The 14,276-nt window shown below is 34.3% G+C and overlaps 1 protein-coding gene across 6 annotated transcripts in view; it reads right to left on the minus strand.

Moving 5' to 3' along the window:
- The window catches only part of ETV1 (ETS variant transcription factor 1), a 66,751-nt gene that overhangs the window by 47,770 nt on the left and 4,705 nt on the right, over window positions 1–14,276 (minus strand). For 5 of the 6 annotated variants that reach the window (XM_015619381.3, XM_015619380.3, XM_015619382.2 and 2 more), the window contains one exon: window positions 5,166–5,219. In XM_015619381.3, the coding sequence (XP_015474867.1) occupies window positions 5,166–5,219 (54 nt within the window). Of the gene's footprint in view, window positions 1–5,165; window positions 5,220–6,534; window positions 6,603–14,276 lie in introns of those variants that run through there. The other variant, XM_015619384.2, reaches the window with a different exon arrangement.

Consider the following 14,276-nt stretch of genomic DNA (forward strand, 5'->3'; position numbering starts at 1 on the left):
TCTGGAAGCTGCAAAATTAAACTATTCTGCATCAAAATCAAAATCAATTCCAGTAAATATGCCTCCTTTTGACCTGTCAACTCGTAGTATTCTTGTGTTTTCTACTTTAATTGTGTAGGGTTTCTTCTCCAAAACATGTCAAAGTAAGGGAAAATTAACCTCTATCAATTTCTCTTGCTATATTAAAGCAAGCAAAAAATGCTCTTCTAATTCTGAAATTCACTTCTGAAATTTAATTCACAGAAAGAAATAGAAAGAAAATAAAACAAATGAGGTAGTTTTTATCTGGTAATGCAAAAAACCCTCATTATTTTCTATGCTGCAAATATATAAATAAATATTAAAGCTTTTCCTCATTTAAACTGCATTTGGAATATCCTACACCATTAGTTAAAATGACAGAAGAATACAGCTACCTGAAGCCTATGTAAAGAATCTCTCTTTAACAGGCTTTTAAAGATTGAAGCTAGAGCATCTAAAAAGCACATCCCTGAATAATTTAAGATTCCTGGCATCTACATTGAAAGCGTCCCTTTACTAAACCTGGAAGAATAAAAAAAGAGGTAAGAGAAAGAATAAAGGTCATGAAAGATCAGTGACAAAATCACTACTAAAAAAAGTATTTTTCCTATCTTAAAGTTTAATCAGACATGGAGAAGCATGGATTTTTTACAGCCAGCCCTTCCCATTTACTGTCAACAGATGTGGTCTAACACTAACATTTACCCCTTGGCAGTGTTAAGTTAAAGCTGTGATGAACATTGGAAACAATACAGGAACAAAATAAATGAGAAGGAAGGAAACCGATCAAGAGGGTGAAGCACAAGACAAATCCTCATTAACTCCGTAAGAAATAAAAGCCAAAATCTAGAATTTATCATTAATTTTAAATACGTAACTGACATTTCAGGGCAATAGAAAAAAAAAATTAAAAGAAAACTCTGAAAAAGTAGATCCATGCAAATAAATATTATTAAAAAAAAACCCAAAACAACGAAATATGATTAAGACACCAGACAATCTATTTTGGTGCAGAGTAATCCCCATTTATAACCAACTGTACCAAGGTCGCATTACAATTCAGTGTTTTGTTGACAATACCAAGTTTTCTTTGCCAACTACATCTTGTAAACATCAGCAAATCCTACCTACTTCCTCTTGTGTCTGTCACAGAAACCATCCAAACAATGGGAGCAAGTAATCTTCACCTCAACAGCTATTGACTTCGAGCAAACTGAACACTTTATTCATTTTTGCTCCTGGAGTGGAAAGTCCTTGCTGTTCTACAGTATCTGAAAGCCTTGCCACTGATTGCAACCAGTTCAGGAGCTGGCTCCTCCTCAGTATATGAAAATGGACTTGAAACAATAGGAAACCTTATCTGAGGAAGTTAACACAGGTCACCCTTTTCCAAATGTGAATATTGACTTTATATGGAGGGAAAACCAGCTTAATTAGGTTTTATGAATTGGATAAGAATTAGAAAAAAGTGTCACATACAGAATGCTGATTAAAAAAAAAACAACAAAATATTCATCTATTTAGAGGAAACAGATTTTTTACATCTTTGTTTTACACAACTTTTCATGTCATTTTTAAAGCATAGTCATTAGGAAGTTACCTGAATGCTCATCAAACAAATGAACTGCATTGTAGAAGCAGATTCAAAAAGAGACAAAACCAACCTGCCTAAACCAGAATTTTTAAGTAAAAGCCTGTAGAAGTGATTCCTCACTCCTTCTGTGGAATGTTTATTTTTTGCAAGAATGGAAATTAAAAAGTAAGAAAATTACCCTATTTAATATGCAATTCAATATTTTTGAATTTGAAAATTTACACATTTTTGTCTCTTAGAACTCAAGAATTTCAGTGCTCACAGAAAGCAGGAAGGTACGAGAAAACGAACTGTTTTGTTTTTCAAATTTCAGCCAAACAAGCTAGTTGTTATCTACTCTAAATTCCACTCACTCTAAACAAAATTACAAAAAGGTTCTTTGTGACAGATATGCCAAGTTAAAAAATATTTAATAAAAAGGGAAGAGAAGACTTTGGTGACAAAAAAGTAAGCTCTGAAAGTGCAGGCATTACTAAGATTCTTATGGTAGGAAGTGCATCTTTCCAGAAGACATAAAGGAGTAACAAAATAAATTTTACTTTTAAACAGGTAAACTCAAGCTTAAAGCTTGACGTGCTGGATCCTTAGCTAACAGAAATATGCGTAATTCCAATAACGTCAATAATACCACATGCAGTTATGCTAGCTGTTGATTTCACTCATAATATCTAAAGCCCACACCTAACTATAAATACACATATTATGTTTGCTTTTCAAAAACTGATTGAAGTTTAATAGCAACTCATAATTGAAATATTCATGGTCCCAAGCTAGCTTTGAAGTTAAATCCCTGTGTGGATAAAGTGGACTGTATATCTAATCTAAACTAAATGTTTCCCCTAGTTACTAATACCAGTGCAGTTTCACTAGTTAAAATCATTATTACAGAAAATAAATGCAAAAAGCCAGAGCACTTTAAGGGACATTTAATCCTGCTCAGTGCTAGGACACAGCACATGATCTTGGCAGTATCAGTTCCTCCACTACCTTCCACATCTTGCTTCAAGAGCTGACTTCTTCAAATTACCAAGCTGGTGATTTCTAGGCAAGAAAATTTTAACCACATCGTTCCAGAACTGCCACTGTTACTGAAGCTTATTAAGTCTCTTTTAAATGTTTAAATTTAACATCACAATTTTCAATTTAACAGCACACATCTGTCTCGGCTTTAAAGCAATGAAGCTAGAAATAAAATGACATTATTTTTTGTACCTGGATTGCAGATTGTAACTGTTTCACTGAAACACTTCAGTTTTCTTCACACAATTTGCACATCACATACACATCCCTATCTATAAACAGCTCCATAAATGAAATTTTTGTAGCAAAGCACAGTTCAGTTTAGATGCCTTTGAACCAAAGTTGCTGCGACCCCCTTCTTGGTTTACACTTCTGTCCTTCCTCATTTTTTTGGCTCAGTTAAATGTATTAAACACTAAAGGCTCAATTATATGTATTAAACACTAAATCTATAAAATCTTGTCTGTTCTCTCCCATGTTAAAAAAAATAAAAAAATAATTAAAATAAACAGAATAAAATAAATTTAAGTAGATTTTTTAAAAAACAAGTCAAGTGCTTCTGGCAGACTGCTGCCAGCTACGGGCTCAGTACTGCACTGTAGACTACATAGAGCAAGTCATTATAATGGAGTTTGAAGGCAGGCTTGGATCCTAGAGAAAACAGTCACAATTGTGTTACTTCTGCAGTAGTAATTTCCCCATGGCTTTGGTTATGTTGATCTCCGTTCCTGTTTTGCAGAGCCCACAGCTACATACATTATATCCAAGTATATGTCTGAAACTCCATAACCTTTGCCAGAGTAACTCTCCAGGAAGCTCTCCTGACCTTTACTTAAGATAAAGAAGCCAACTGAAATTAAGAAATAAATGTTCCTTTGATAATACTGTGTAAGCTGTGGCTAAGGAACTTTGAAACATAACAGCATTAATAAAATAGCCATATTAGGAGAATTTCTTTATCACCAAAAGCAGTGGCCAGCTTCAATGGGGCTTTTCATTCACAGTCCACAAATTATTTTCCAAGAATCATTGACTTGTTGTGTAACGATAATTGTGGGTTAATAGAAGCCCCAGTTGAACTTTGTACTCTTACACAAAGGTATATGCATGAATGACTATATTTGGACACAGATCCATATGTAAAGTAACATATCTGATTTTCAATTTGTAGATTGTTTTCTCTTTCATATTATAATTTAATTAAAAAAAAAAAGTCTTTGAAGACTTCGAAGGTAAAAAAACAAACCTCTGTTATAAAAGGCAGTTTTCAAAGTTTAAAAGTGACCATGATTGCTGGTTAGCATATGTACAGGAACTTTGAGAGAAAAACTAATTTAAATTGTTTGCTGTGCAGGGATACTATGCTGCAAAGAATAGTACAATTCCAGGGGATTAAAAAAAAGTGTAGTTTTTTTTTTGTCTCACTAAATGCTGTTATGAATATTCTCAATAAATTCTTCTTAAAACAGCTTCTTAATAACTGGAAAAAATAATCTAAAAGATTTATAGGAAAATTCAGCAAGTGTGAATTTCTTTTTTGGGTTAAAGACTATTTTAATGCAATTCTTCCTAATCTCTCTATATTAATTTAAGTATTTCAGTACATGAATGCCATGTTTAACAGCTATCTGGTTTAGTGAACCGCAGTAATTCACTCCAATAGGATAAACTATTTAAGTTATTTAGCAAAATGGAAAAGCTAGCATGTGCTCTGCTGCAATCAGCTGACACTGTTTAGAAGAGACCTCTGATGATGGGGAAGAGGCCATGAAGAAGAAAACTGCAAAAAGAAGCTCCAAGAAGTCTATGACTGTCAGATGTTTCTCAGGCTATGCCCTTGCAATCACCCAATACCACAGAACAGCAGGTACAGCAAAACAGAGCCAGCATTTAACAGAATAGGAGCATTTTAATAGGTAAAGGCAAGACTTGAAAGGTACAGGCTGATAAAAATAAGTTTAGGATCTTGTTAAGTAAATAGAAAACAATGCAAAGCACCCAGCTTAACATAACTTCTCTTTCCACCAATTAACTCAAAGGAAAATATTGTTTAAGCAAGAAAATGTCACATGCTAAGACTACTTAAAAATGCTTCAGCTTTATTTGATTGATTATGTGGAGAATTTAATTTCATACACAAAACATGTTGAGCAGCTGGACCTCTGCTCAGCAGAGATGTATCCTATGTCCCACAATATCTAATCTGTACTGGCTAAAAAGCTCCTCTGCTCACTCTACAGACAAAGAAACTCCTTCCACCTCCACAGCCTAAGTTTTTCCATGCTTCCCTGGGGCTGAGAGTGGAAATGACAGGAAAGGGCCCCCTGCTAAAGGTTATACCTTCAGCCCAAACAAGCTCTTTTGGCTGCACATCAAAATGCCACTTGCTTTATCTACTCATCACACTGATGTCACCGACCAACAAAAGGAGATATCACATGACCAGAGATGACAAAATGAATATGAAGACACAGATATAAATATACAAATATATATATTTTAAGAAAGTGATGATTTGTAGTATACTTACAACTTTCAGCCTGATAGTCTGGCACAAACTGCTCATCATTGTCAGGTACCTGAGCTAAAGAAAGGAAAACAAAAAACAAACAAAAAACAAGAAACAAGAATTAAAATAAGCCATTAAAGCATAAATAAAGACTCTTGTGCTTAATTCAAAGTACAGTCAAGTTTAAAATTATGATTTTTTGTTTCTTCATTGTTGAGTATGAAAATCAGGCAAGCGCATCATTTTAATATCAGATAAACCCTGGGGTGAAGCTGCGTGGTGCAGTGTGAGTCCACAGAAGCCCCGGCACAGAGCAATGGGGAATGGGAGGATGTGGGGGCTCACTGGCCCTGCCTCACTCCCTGTTCCAGGGTCTGGACCTACCATGCCACTGGTAAAACTCATTAGTGCTCATTTTCAAAAGAACTGCACATAAAGTCCGCATAAAACCAAATCCCGTTGATTAACACTAATGCTTCTTTAACCTGAAACTACCACACCTTCGGCTTACTTAAAAGTGATTCCAATTGTTCGTGGCAGTCAGCCAACACAGTAGGGATTTTCTGATACTGTTTTAAATATTCAAAAAGAACTATTTTACCAGACCACAGAATTCCTCGTTCAATGACAACATTTCAGACACCGAAAAACATTTACTTAAAGTAAAAATTCCGATTAATATCCATTTGCCTTATGTAAGATCATCTTTGCTTTGAGGAAACTTCCATCACAAACCTGAGCTATTAAATACAATCATTTCATGGTCTGCTGATAGATAATTTTGCTCCCCTTGTACCGCAGTTCCTTTTCGTTGTATATCTAAGACATTAGCCATCTCTCAAACTGTGTGGTAAACTCATTTAAACCATTTAAGCTGAAATAGCACTTAATGTTTATTATAGATGAATACATTTAAATAACTGCAGAACATTACACAGAGAAACGGCATCCTCAGAGCATGACTGTTTCTGGTACATCGCAAGAGAGATCCAGCTTATCTTCTCTTAACTTTGTCATATTTTTCTCAACATACATACTAACTGGAATCAGCACAGCAAAGCTGCATAAAATAACAATTTAAAAACATTTTCCACAGTTCTTGTCCAAAGACAAGCAAATAATTCATATGATCTTAATTAAAAGTTAACATCTGCCGTGATTTGGTTACCCAACAAGATTTGAAAGGTAAATGCTGCTTATAAATTTATTTATCGAAACTGTGACTATCAAATGTTCTCAAATATTTTAAATGATAAAATGTAACTTTAATGCCCTTCAGAACACTTTCTAGTATAGGAAGTGCATATTCCCCATTATATATGTGCAATTTCTGCTAGTTTTAATATAATTTTTTTGAATTAAAGATATGTACTTAATTAAAATTACTCACAATTACTTTGAATGTGCACTACAGTGCTCTTCATGGACAAGATCTCCACTCCTTTACTCAGGAAATATTTCTAATGACTTAACTGGAAGGTTTTTTCCTGGGTAAAGAGTTCAGAATCAGGCTCATAATACTGAAAATTTATTTGCTCTGGGTTTTAAAATAAATTTAAAATCCTACTGTCATATTGCAGCAAATACCCCTTAAAAAAAATTACCTTGGAAATGCACAAATACAGATTTGAAAATAATTTTAAGATAAATACACTGAATAATTAGCCTTATTTTGAAAATAAAAGCATAGCTACTGTTGCTCTCTTGTTTGGGTTTCTAATTAAAAAAATACCAAACAAAATCAAAGCTGACACTAATCCATCCTTTTAGAATAAACCAGTACCTCTGAGGACATACTGGTTCCTTGAAGTTTGAAGCGGTATAAAACAACTGAAATATTCTGACTATTTTGATGGATTCAATTTCTCTTTCTTCCAGAGAAACCACAGAAGTTTTACCAAGAATGAACTCAGGGACAGGATGAGGCCAACACTAACACTCCGCAATTTCTGACATTTCATGCAATTGACTACACGTGGATGTTTGGCATTTTCCTTACAAAAATGCCGACTATTTGACTGTCACAGAAAAATCTGATTAGGATTTTTTTTAAGGTCTTCTACTTAAAAATCAGTTCCTAAGTTTTCTTATATTTCCAGTTGTTTGTGAAGCGTCTGTGAGTACATTCAGATTTAAAGCAATTGAATCAAGTAACTTCTTGTTTACAGAAGACACATCCCACACATTTTTCAAATGTAGCAAGGAGACTAGCAGAATTAATTCTTTTAACATGCACCTGCATTTTATATATACATGCATATGTAGATACATATATATATATGTTTGTGAATCTAGGATGTCTTTAAAAGTCTCGAAGAAAACAAAACCCCTTCTGTTTAAATAAAGAGGCTACATTTAATGGTTGCAAAACAGGGACAGAAATATCATATAACTTTCCAGAGAGCATGCTCTGTGCACTGGACAGCTTCACCGGTGCTTCATTCTGGTTTTATAAGTTTAATTTGACTTAGTCCAGAAAAAAATCTGTTGTAGAGATTTATGTATACATCAGTAAGTAAGGTCCTTTTGTTTCCCCCAGCCATAGAGTAAGAAAAAAAAAATATATATATCTGGTTGAACTGTCATGGAAACCACTACATTACTGTCATTACCCCTGATTTGCTCTCGTTTATGGAGTAAACAAGAATAATGTACTTCATTCATGGATCCCCAAAATTTATGAAGGCATATTTAATAGAGACAGAGCACATCACTTAATCGGTACTCTAGAAACAGGTGGAGAACATGCTGTCAAAATTTACTTTAAATGCAATATTAACATAGCCTTAAAAGCCTCTGTAGAAAAAGGAATGCAGCAAGTTAAGAAGTGTTTAAAACCCTGCCAAATACAAACAAAACAAATAACAGCATCCAAAACATTCAAACTAGAATGCATTTCCATGCATTTCCAACTGGAATGTAAATTTAGTAGCATCAGTACCTTAGAAAGGAGCCCAGAAGCCTATACAGAGAAATTAAAAGAACCTGCTAACTGGTAGACATGAGTTCACTGAATGTGATATTATTCTTAAACAAGCAGAGCTGAAACTTGCACATGATGATACTGCTGAAATGCATCATCTTACAGAGACTCCTTCCACGAGCATCTCGCTGTGAGATGCTCTATCACTGGGATACATCATCCCATTGCTCAAGCAGAAGAGGGCTTTTGTACCTGGATTTTGGATAATTACAGGTAGATTTTGCAGCAAATTAAATAGGCAGGTAAAGACACTTCAACATGAATGTCTGAAAGGAAAATGTAACTTGCAGTGTCACAGCTGTCTACACATTTATATACATAGGCCATTCATTTCCGCTTTTATTCACAAATACTGCAACTTAGCAAGGCTGCCATAAAAGCTTCAGTTAATATACACAAGACACAATGCATAAATCACCAAAACTTTTTTTTTTTTTTTTTAAACTTTGCCATTCAGGGAGAAATTGAAAAAAGATATCTGAAATGATCACCCATCTGAATGAGAACATTTCCTTGAGCTACTTAATTAGGGGGGTTTGAGAAGGCAAGTATATTCCAAAAGACTAATAAAAGGTTCTGAAGGATATTAAGCACGTGGCTTTTACTGCTTATAGCAGAAGCAGCTACATTAGTTCATTCCACATTCAGAGCCATCAAGTCTCAGACTCCTGAAGCAGACAACATCTGCAGCATATACTATCCAGCTCAGCCTAGAATATTACCAAAAGTTGTTTTTTTTTAACTCCTGACTGTAGCTATAATGTCTCAAGAGGATTTGGAAAGCATGCAGAAACATTAATGATGATCTTGAAGATGTTATCAGTTTAAGTTTTACAGTTTCACTACCTACTGAGCTATGCAAACATTCACAGCACAAAAATACTTAATATTTGTTTGTAGTTTTAGAGCTTTAAACACTCTTTGAAAGGCTGAACTGATGGCTCATTTTGCAAAGGGAAAACAATTTGGAGGGGAAAAAGAGTTTAGAACTTGGGCCCGTTAGCTTGCTTTCATTTTGAGTAAACAAAAAAGTCCCCATTAACAAGCATCCAGGACAAAAGGAGTTAATATTTAATTAAAACCAGCTCTATCCACTGTAACAATGACCTGGAGCCAAACAAGGCAGAAGATGTATGAGTCATTCTTTCTGCCAGTGAATGAGACAGCTGATCTCCGAAGCAATTCCTCAAGACAAGCAGTCAGAACTGGAGTTCTGCCTCCATTCACAAAAACACAGTCCAGCATGAACCATGTGGCCCCAACCACAAGCTTTTCATGTCACACCCTTCCAGAAAGCTACAGCAAAGTAAACTTGAACTTTAGGCATAAACACAGTGATTTCACTGCTTTGTCTCAAGATGCAGCACAGACCTGCTAAGGAACGTTATTTAATAAATGAAAAGTAAAGCAAACTATAAAGGGCTTAAATTTAACTCTTCCTTCTCCCACTCACAAACTGCTCCCAAAAGCTCAGCTGCACTCCAGAGAAAGGTGCTCCTGTTAAAAAAAAATAAAAATAAAATGGAAACTGTCCAGAAAAACAAGAAGCTGAAAATGCTTCACTTAAAACTTTATTTTGGGTAGCAGAACACTTCCTGCGGTACTGTGTGCTCTGACCTCATGCTTCACTTTTAGAGCTAAGAGCAATTAGTTTTAAAATATCCATCATTTATTCAAAGTGGCAAAAGAAATTGAAATTGACAGGAAATCCTATATGAGCAGTAGTATTTTGGCCTCAGCTAAAATAAGACTTCGGGCCTCAACAGTAATGGATCTATTGAGTTTTCTTTGATTCATTGTCACTTCTGAGTATCTGAAAGACTGGCTAAATTGTAAGTATTCCTGCAAGAACTGGGGTGGGGGGTGTTGGCTGGTGGCTGCTCTTTTTCCACGGGAACAACTGTTTCTAACAAAGAAACACTGGGAAGGCAAAACAGTGATAAATTTCAAGACGGTAAAAAATATTATTTCCCAAAAGCACTGGATTTGCTGTCAAAACAACCCCAAACCCTTTTTACATAAAGTGAGATGCTCTGACTAATAAACTTAAATGCACTTCAAAACTAGCTCCAGATCTCAAAATTCTTCCTTATATGAATAATCCCAAGGAATATGAAGATGGGTTTGCAGAATCTGTTCTTCATTTGCTGCTATACTAAAAATGAGAAAAAAGGTTAGTTTTAAAAGGGCTAATCACATTTAATATTTTGCTATGTGCATCACGGTTAGCAAACCCCTCTATGCTTCTGAAAATTATGATTTTGAGTAAAATTATTTACTTTTCCAGCAAACAAGAGAAGCATGAAGAAGTTTATTACTGCACTGACTTGCATACTTGCACATTTTCGGTGTTTTTTTTATTTCAGGGTTTTTTTTAATAACATTCCTTTTCCTCCTATTTTGCCTAATCTAACTCCTCTCTTTTTTTGTGCAGATATTTATGATCATGAGCTGTATTAGCAAATCAAATCTATCAAATCACTAGAGTCCACAAAAAAAAAAAAATTTTTAAAAAGTATTCTCTATACTACAAACTGAAAGTGTTTTCACTGCTTTTAAGAATGTTTGCTCCTGTCAGGCAGGCTTCAGTCATGGAGGTATAAAATTACTATTTCTTGACTCTTATTGCTCCTATAAAAATGTGGATAATTCTTGAATATAGCTATATACCATCTGCCTTACACTGGCTAAATTTTACAACTTTTTGGCAGAAAAATGCTAGTTAGATTAAACAAAGCCACTGGACTAATATTTGAAGATCCAGTACTCTCTATTAAAAGCAATCCTTCAAGACCTAGAAACTATTTCCTTTCACACCTCCTCATTCAAGAAATAAACTACAAGTCAACACTCGCTTAGACATCACTGCAACACTGGTGAGACCTTCACATTAGGAGAAGAGAGGGGAAAAAACTTATTTCCGTAAGTTCATTCCAAAGCTGGGAAATAATTATTTGAGAGAAATTACTTACTCTCAGACACTAAGAAGGGGCTTCTGAATACCAGTAGCCTGAAGAAGCCATCCACTCAATTTAGCTGAGCTGCAGTAGAGGCACAAACCCGTTACCTGTAGCTGTTATTTCAACCCACTTACTGTGTACTTAATCTTTCTGTATGTTCTTCAAATCACAAAAAAAAAGTTACATTTTATTTTTTAGTATATTGCCATCTGAGAATTAGTATCTATCACTCTAAGAACCAGATCTAGTGCACAATTTATTATTTGTCTTCGCTTGGGATTCCTTCTATTTATCGTGAACAAGCTGTAGGAGAAATTAGTATCTAAATAATATTTTCTTTTAAATCTGAGTTTTTTGTTTCTCTAGGATTGCCCAAAACCAAATGTTTTCACCATAGAAAGGAGGCACTCACTAACAATTTGTTCTCTCTTCATTTTGTTGCACAATAAGTAGGAAGAGGTACCATGACAAGGTAACATTAAATTAATATTTTAACCACTTTTTTCAAGTCACCAAACAATTGCTACCTGAAAGAACCAATCTGATTCCAAAACCATTGAATCAATAAAGTAATTTTATAGTATTATCATGTCAAAATGTTGCCACTGAGTTATTTAAATCTAAAAGATAAAATCCAAATAATATGTCTTGCTTAGCACTAGGCAACTTTAACTATTTCAAGGCTGAACATTGAAAAAAATTATTAAAAGGTTCCCATTTTCAATTTCTAACATGAGATAACTGTTATACTCTATCTTCTGTCTTGCATAACAATTGACACAGAGCAACCTTTTTCAGAGCAAGTTTTACATCAAAATAATTTAGAGTCTTTCCTACATATATAATACAACACAGAGTAAGAAGCAAAACTCATTTCCATAAAAATCTACTATGCAGCTAGTGGAATACATCTGTGAGCTCTCTGTAAGTAGTATTCAGCTTGTTAATTATGTTGTAATAAAATATTAAAGAGGTTACTGAATTGTTTACATTTGGATTAATACTTTAATACAAGTGAACCTCCCACCATTTCCAAGAGGGAAAGAATACATTTCTTTTCTCTTTACTTGTTTACCACCAACTTGTCACAGGTGACACTAACTGTAAAAATCCTCAGGCTAAAGTATATAATGCAGTAAGGACAGCTTCAGGAAAAGCAAAACAAAGAAAAGAAATCCACAAGCATTATTTTTGTGTGTCATAAAATGCAACTCACTTTCTTCTCCTAACTACTAAGTAGATTTTTGACCTGGTTACTCCCCAGTGGGGATCTGAACTAGTGGGAGAAACCTGGTCAGCTGCCACTGCTTTTCTTAAAAAGGGTCAAAATTTCATGGTCATTTCCCTGGCTCCAAAGCATTATGAAAAGAAATATGTAAACAGTACTGATGCTGCCAAATTGGCAGACTTCTAGCCTAGCAAGGTCCAGAAGAACATAAATGGACACATCTAGCAATGGGTAAACAAGTCTGATTTCAAAATCTGTTTCCTGGCTAAGCTCATCCATATAGACATTTGAGCAGAGCTACAATGTCCTCAAACACAGCACATTATAAAGACTAACAGAAGTTGTTAAGGGCGGGTTTTTTTCATAAAACTTTGGGGTCAAGCTAATAGCTCAATACTTGGTGTTGTCATCCTAACTTTTTATTTCAAGTTTAGTTTAGCCTTAAGAAAAGCTGTGCAGTTTGTGTTTCATGAAACAGCTCCATCCATGGCATGGCCCGAAACAGAGATTTCTTAAAGTACTTCTAGAACACTGAAAAACCTGTAATATTTAGTTGCAGTATACTGTGGAAAAATAGCATTATTTAGCATTATTATTACTTTCTGCTAGGTAAAAAAAAAAAAAACCAACAAACAAACAGCACTTTCTCTTTTTTTAATTTTTAGATATTTCCCAGATTATTTTATCTGCCTTTATAAAGGTAATTTGACCTGACATAGGACTAGACACCTTCTCTCGCAAAATCTATCTAATTTTTTTCAGTGAAATACACTCTTATAAAGAGGTAAAAAAGCTTTCAAACAAGTGCTTCTAGTCTAAAATAAGCAGTGCCTTCAGAATAAAAATTGCCATTACATTAATAAATGTACCTATGGAAATGATCAAATTAGTTCTAAATTCTGCATTATTTTTCAAACTTCCATTATCTCCACATGCATTATGAATCTGCCTGTATTTTTTCTGACCTAAGATCAAAGAAATTCAATCGTTTTTCAGAAACAAAACCATCCGTGCCAGTGAAAAAAAAAATCTAACTGAAAGTTAACCTCTAAATTAAACAATAGTATCTTTCAAGTAGCATTTTAACATGTTTCTAATTTGCTAACATGAATGAGATTATATAATGTAAAGAGTTCCCTAGGAAAATTAAGACAGGGAGACAGCTACAGTTGCATCTGACCATTATACTACAAAAATTATCTTAGTACAGGACATCCTATTTGCAATTATTAGGGAAGAATTCTTTTAGTTCATAAAAATATATTCCCTGTTCCATTAATTTCAGGAGGGGTTTGTGATTGTACACAGAATAACCCCATACTAAAACTAATACTAGCAGAATAAAAATGTCATCAAAATAAACAATACCTCACAACTTACTTACAGGTAAAGAAACTATACAAAAAGCTGTTAAAACAGAATCAGGGCATAAGCAAGTACTCATCAGCAGTATTTCCCTTTCTATGAACACCAGCATCAAGCATTTCACCCCAACATCCCTCCTTTTAAACAAAAACAAAAAAACCCACACACATACACACACAAAACAAAAGAAAGAAAAAACAAAACAAAACAACCCCAATATACCCAAAAAAACCCCAGAATATCTCTTTTGCATCTCTTTTATAAACAGCTGCGCATAGTCCTGTACAGGAAAAAAATTAAACATTTGTGAATACTCACATTCATTTAAATCAGGATGAATCTGGATAGATTATTTCAACTTGCATCAAATTTATGTCTATTTCAGATACAGGAGTTTACATAAAAAATTGACCAGAAATACTAAGAACAGATATTGCACAAAAATCTTTATGCTTCAAATAAACAGTACTGCAAATATCAAACAAAATAAAAATCAGAAAATATTGCTGAAAACAAATAGACTTGAACAAGCAAAAAGGTACCTTGTAACTTGTTAAAGTTCTCCTAATGCAGCAGCACATTTTTGTTACTGTTAA

This window comes from Parus major, chromosome 2 (genome assembly GCF_001522545.3).
Source record: "Parus major isolate Abel chromosome 2, Parus_major1.1, whole genome shotgun sequence".
In the NCBI taxonomy this organism is placed as follows: domain Eukaryota; kingdom Metazoa; phylum Chordata; class Aves; order Passeriformes; family Paridae; genus Parus; species Parus major.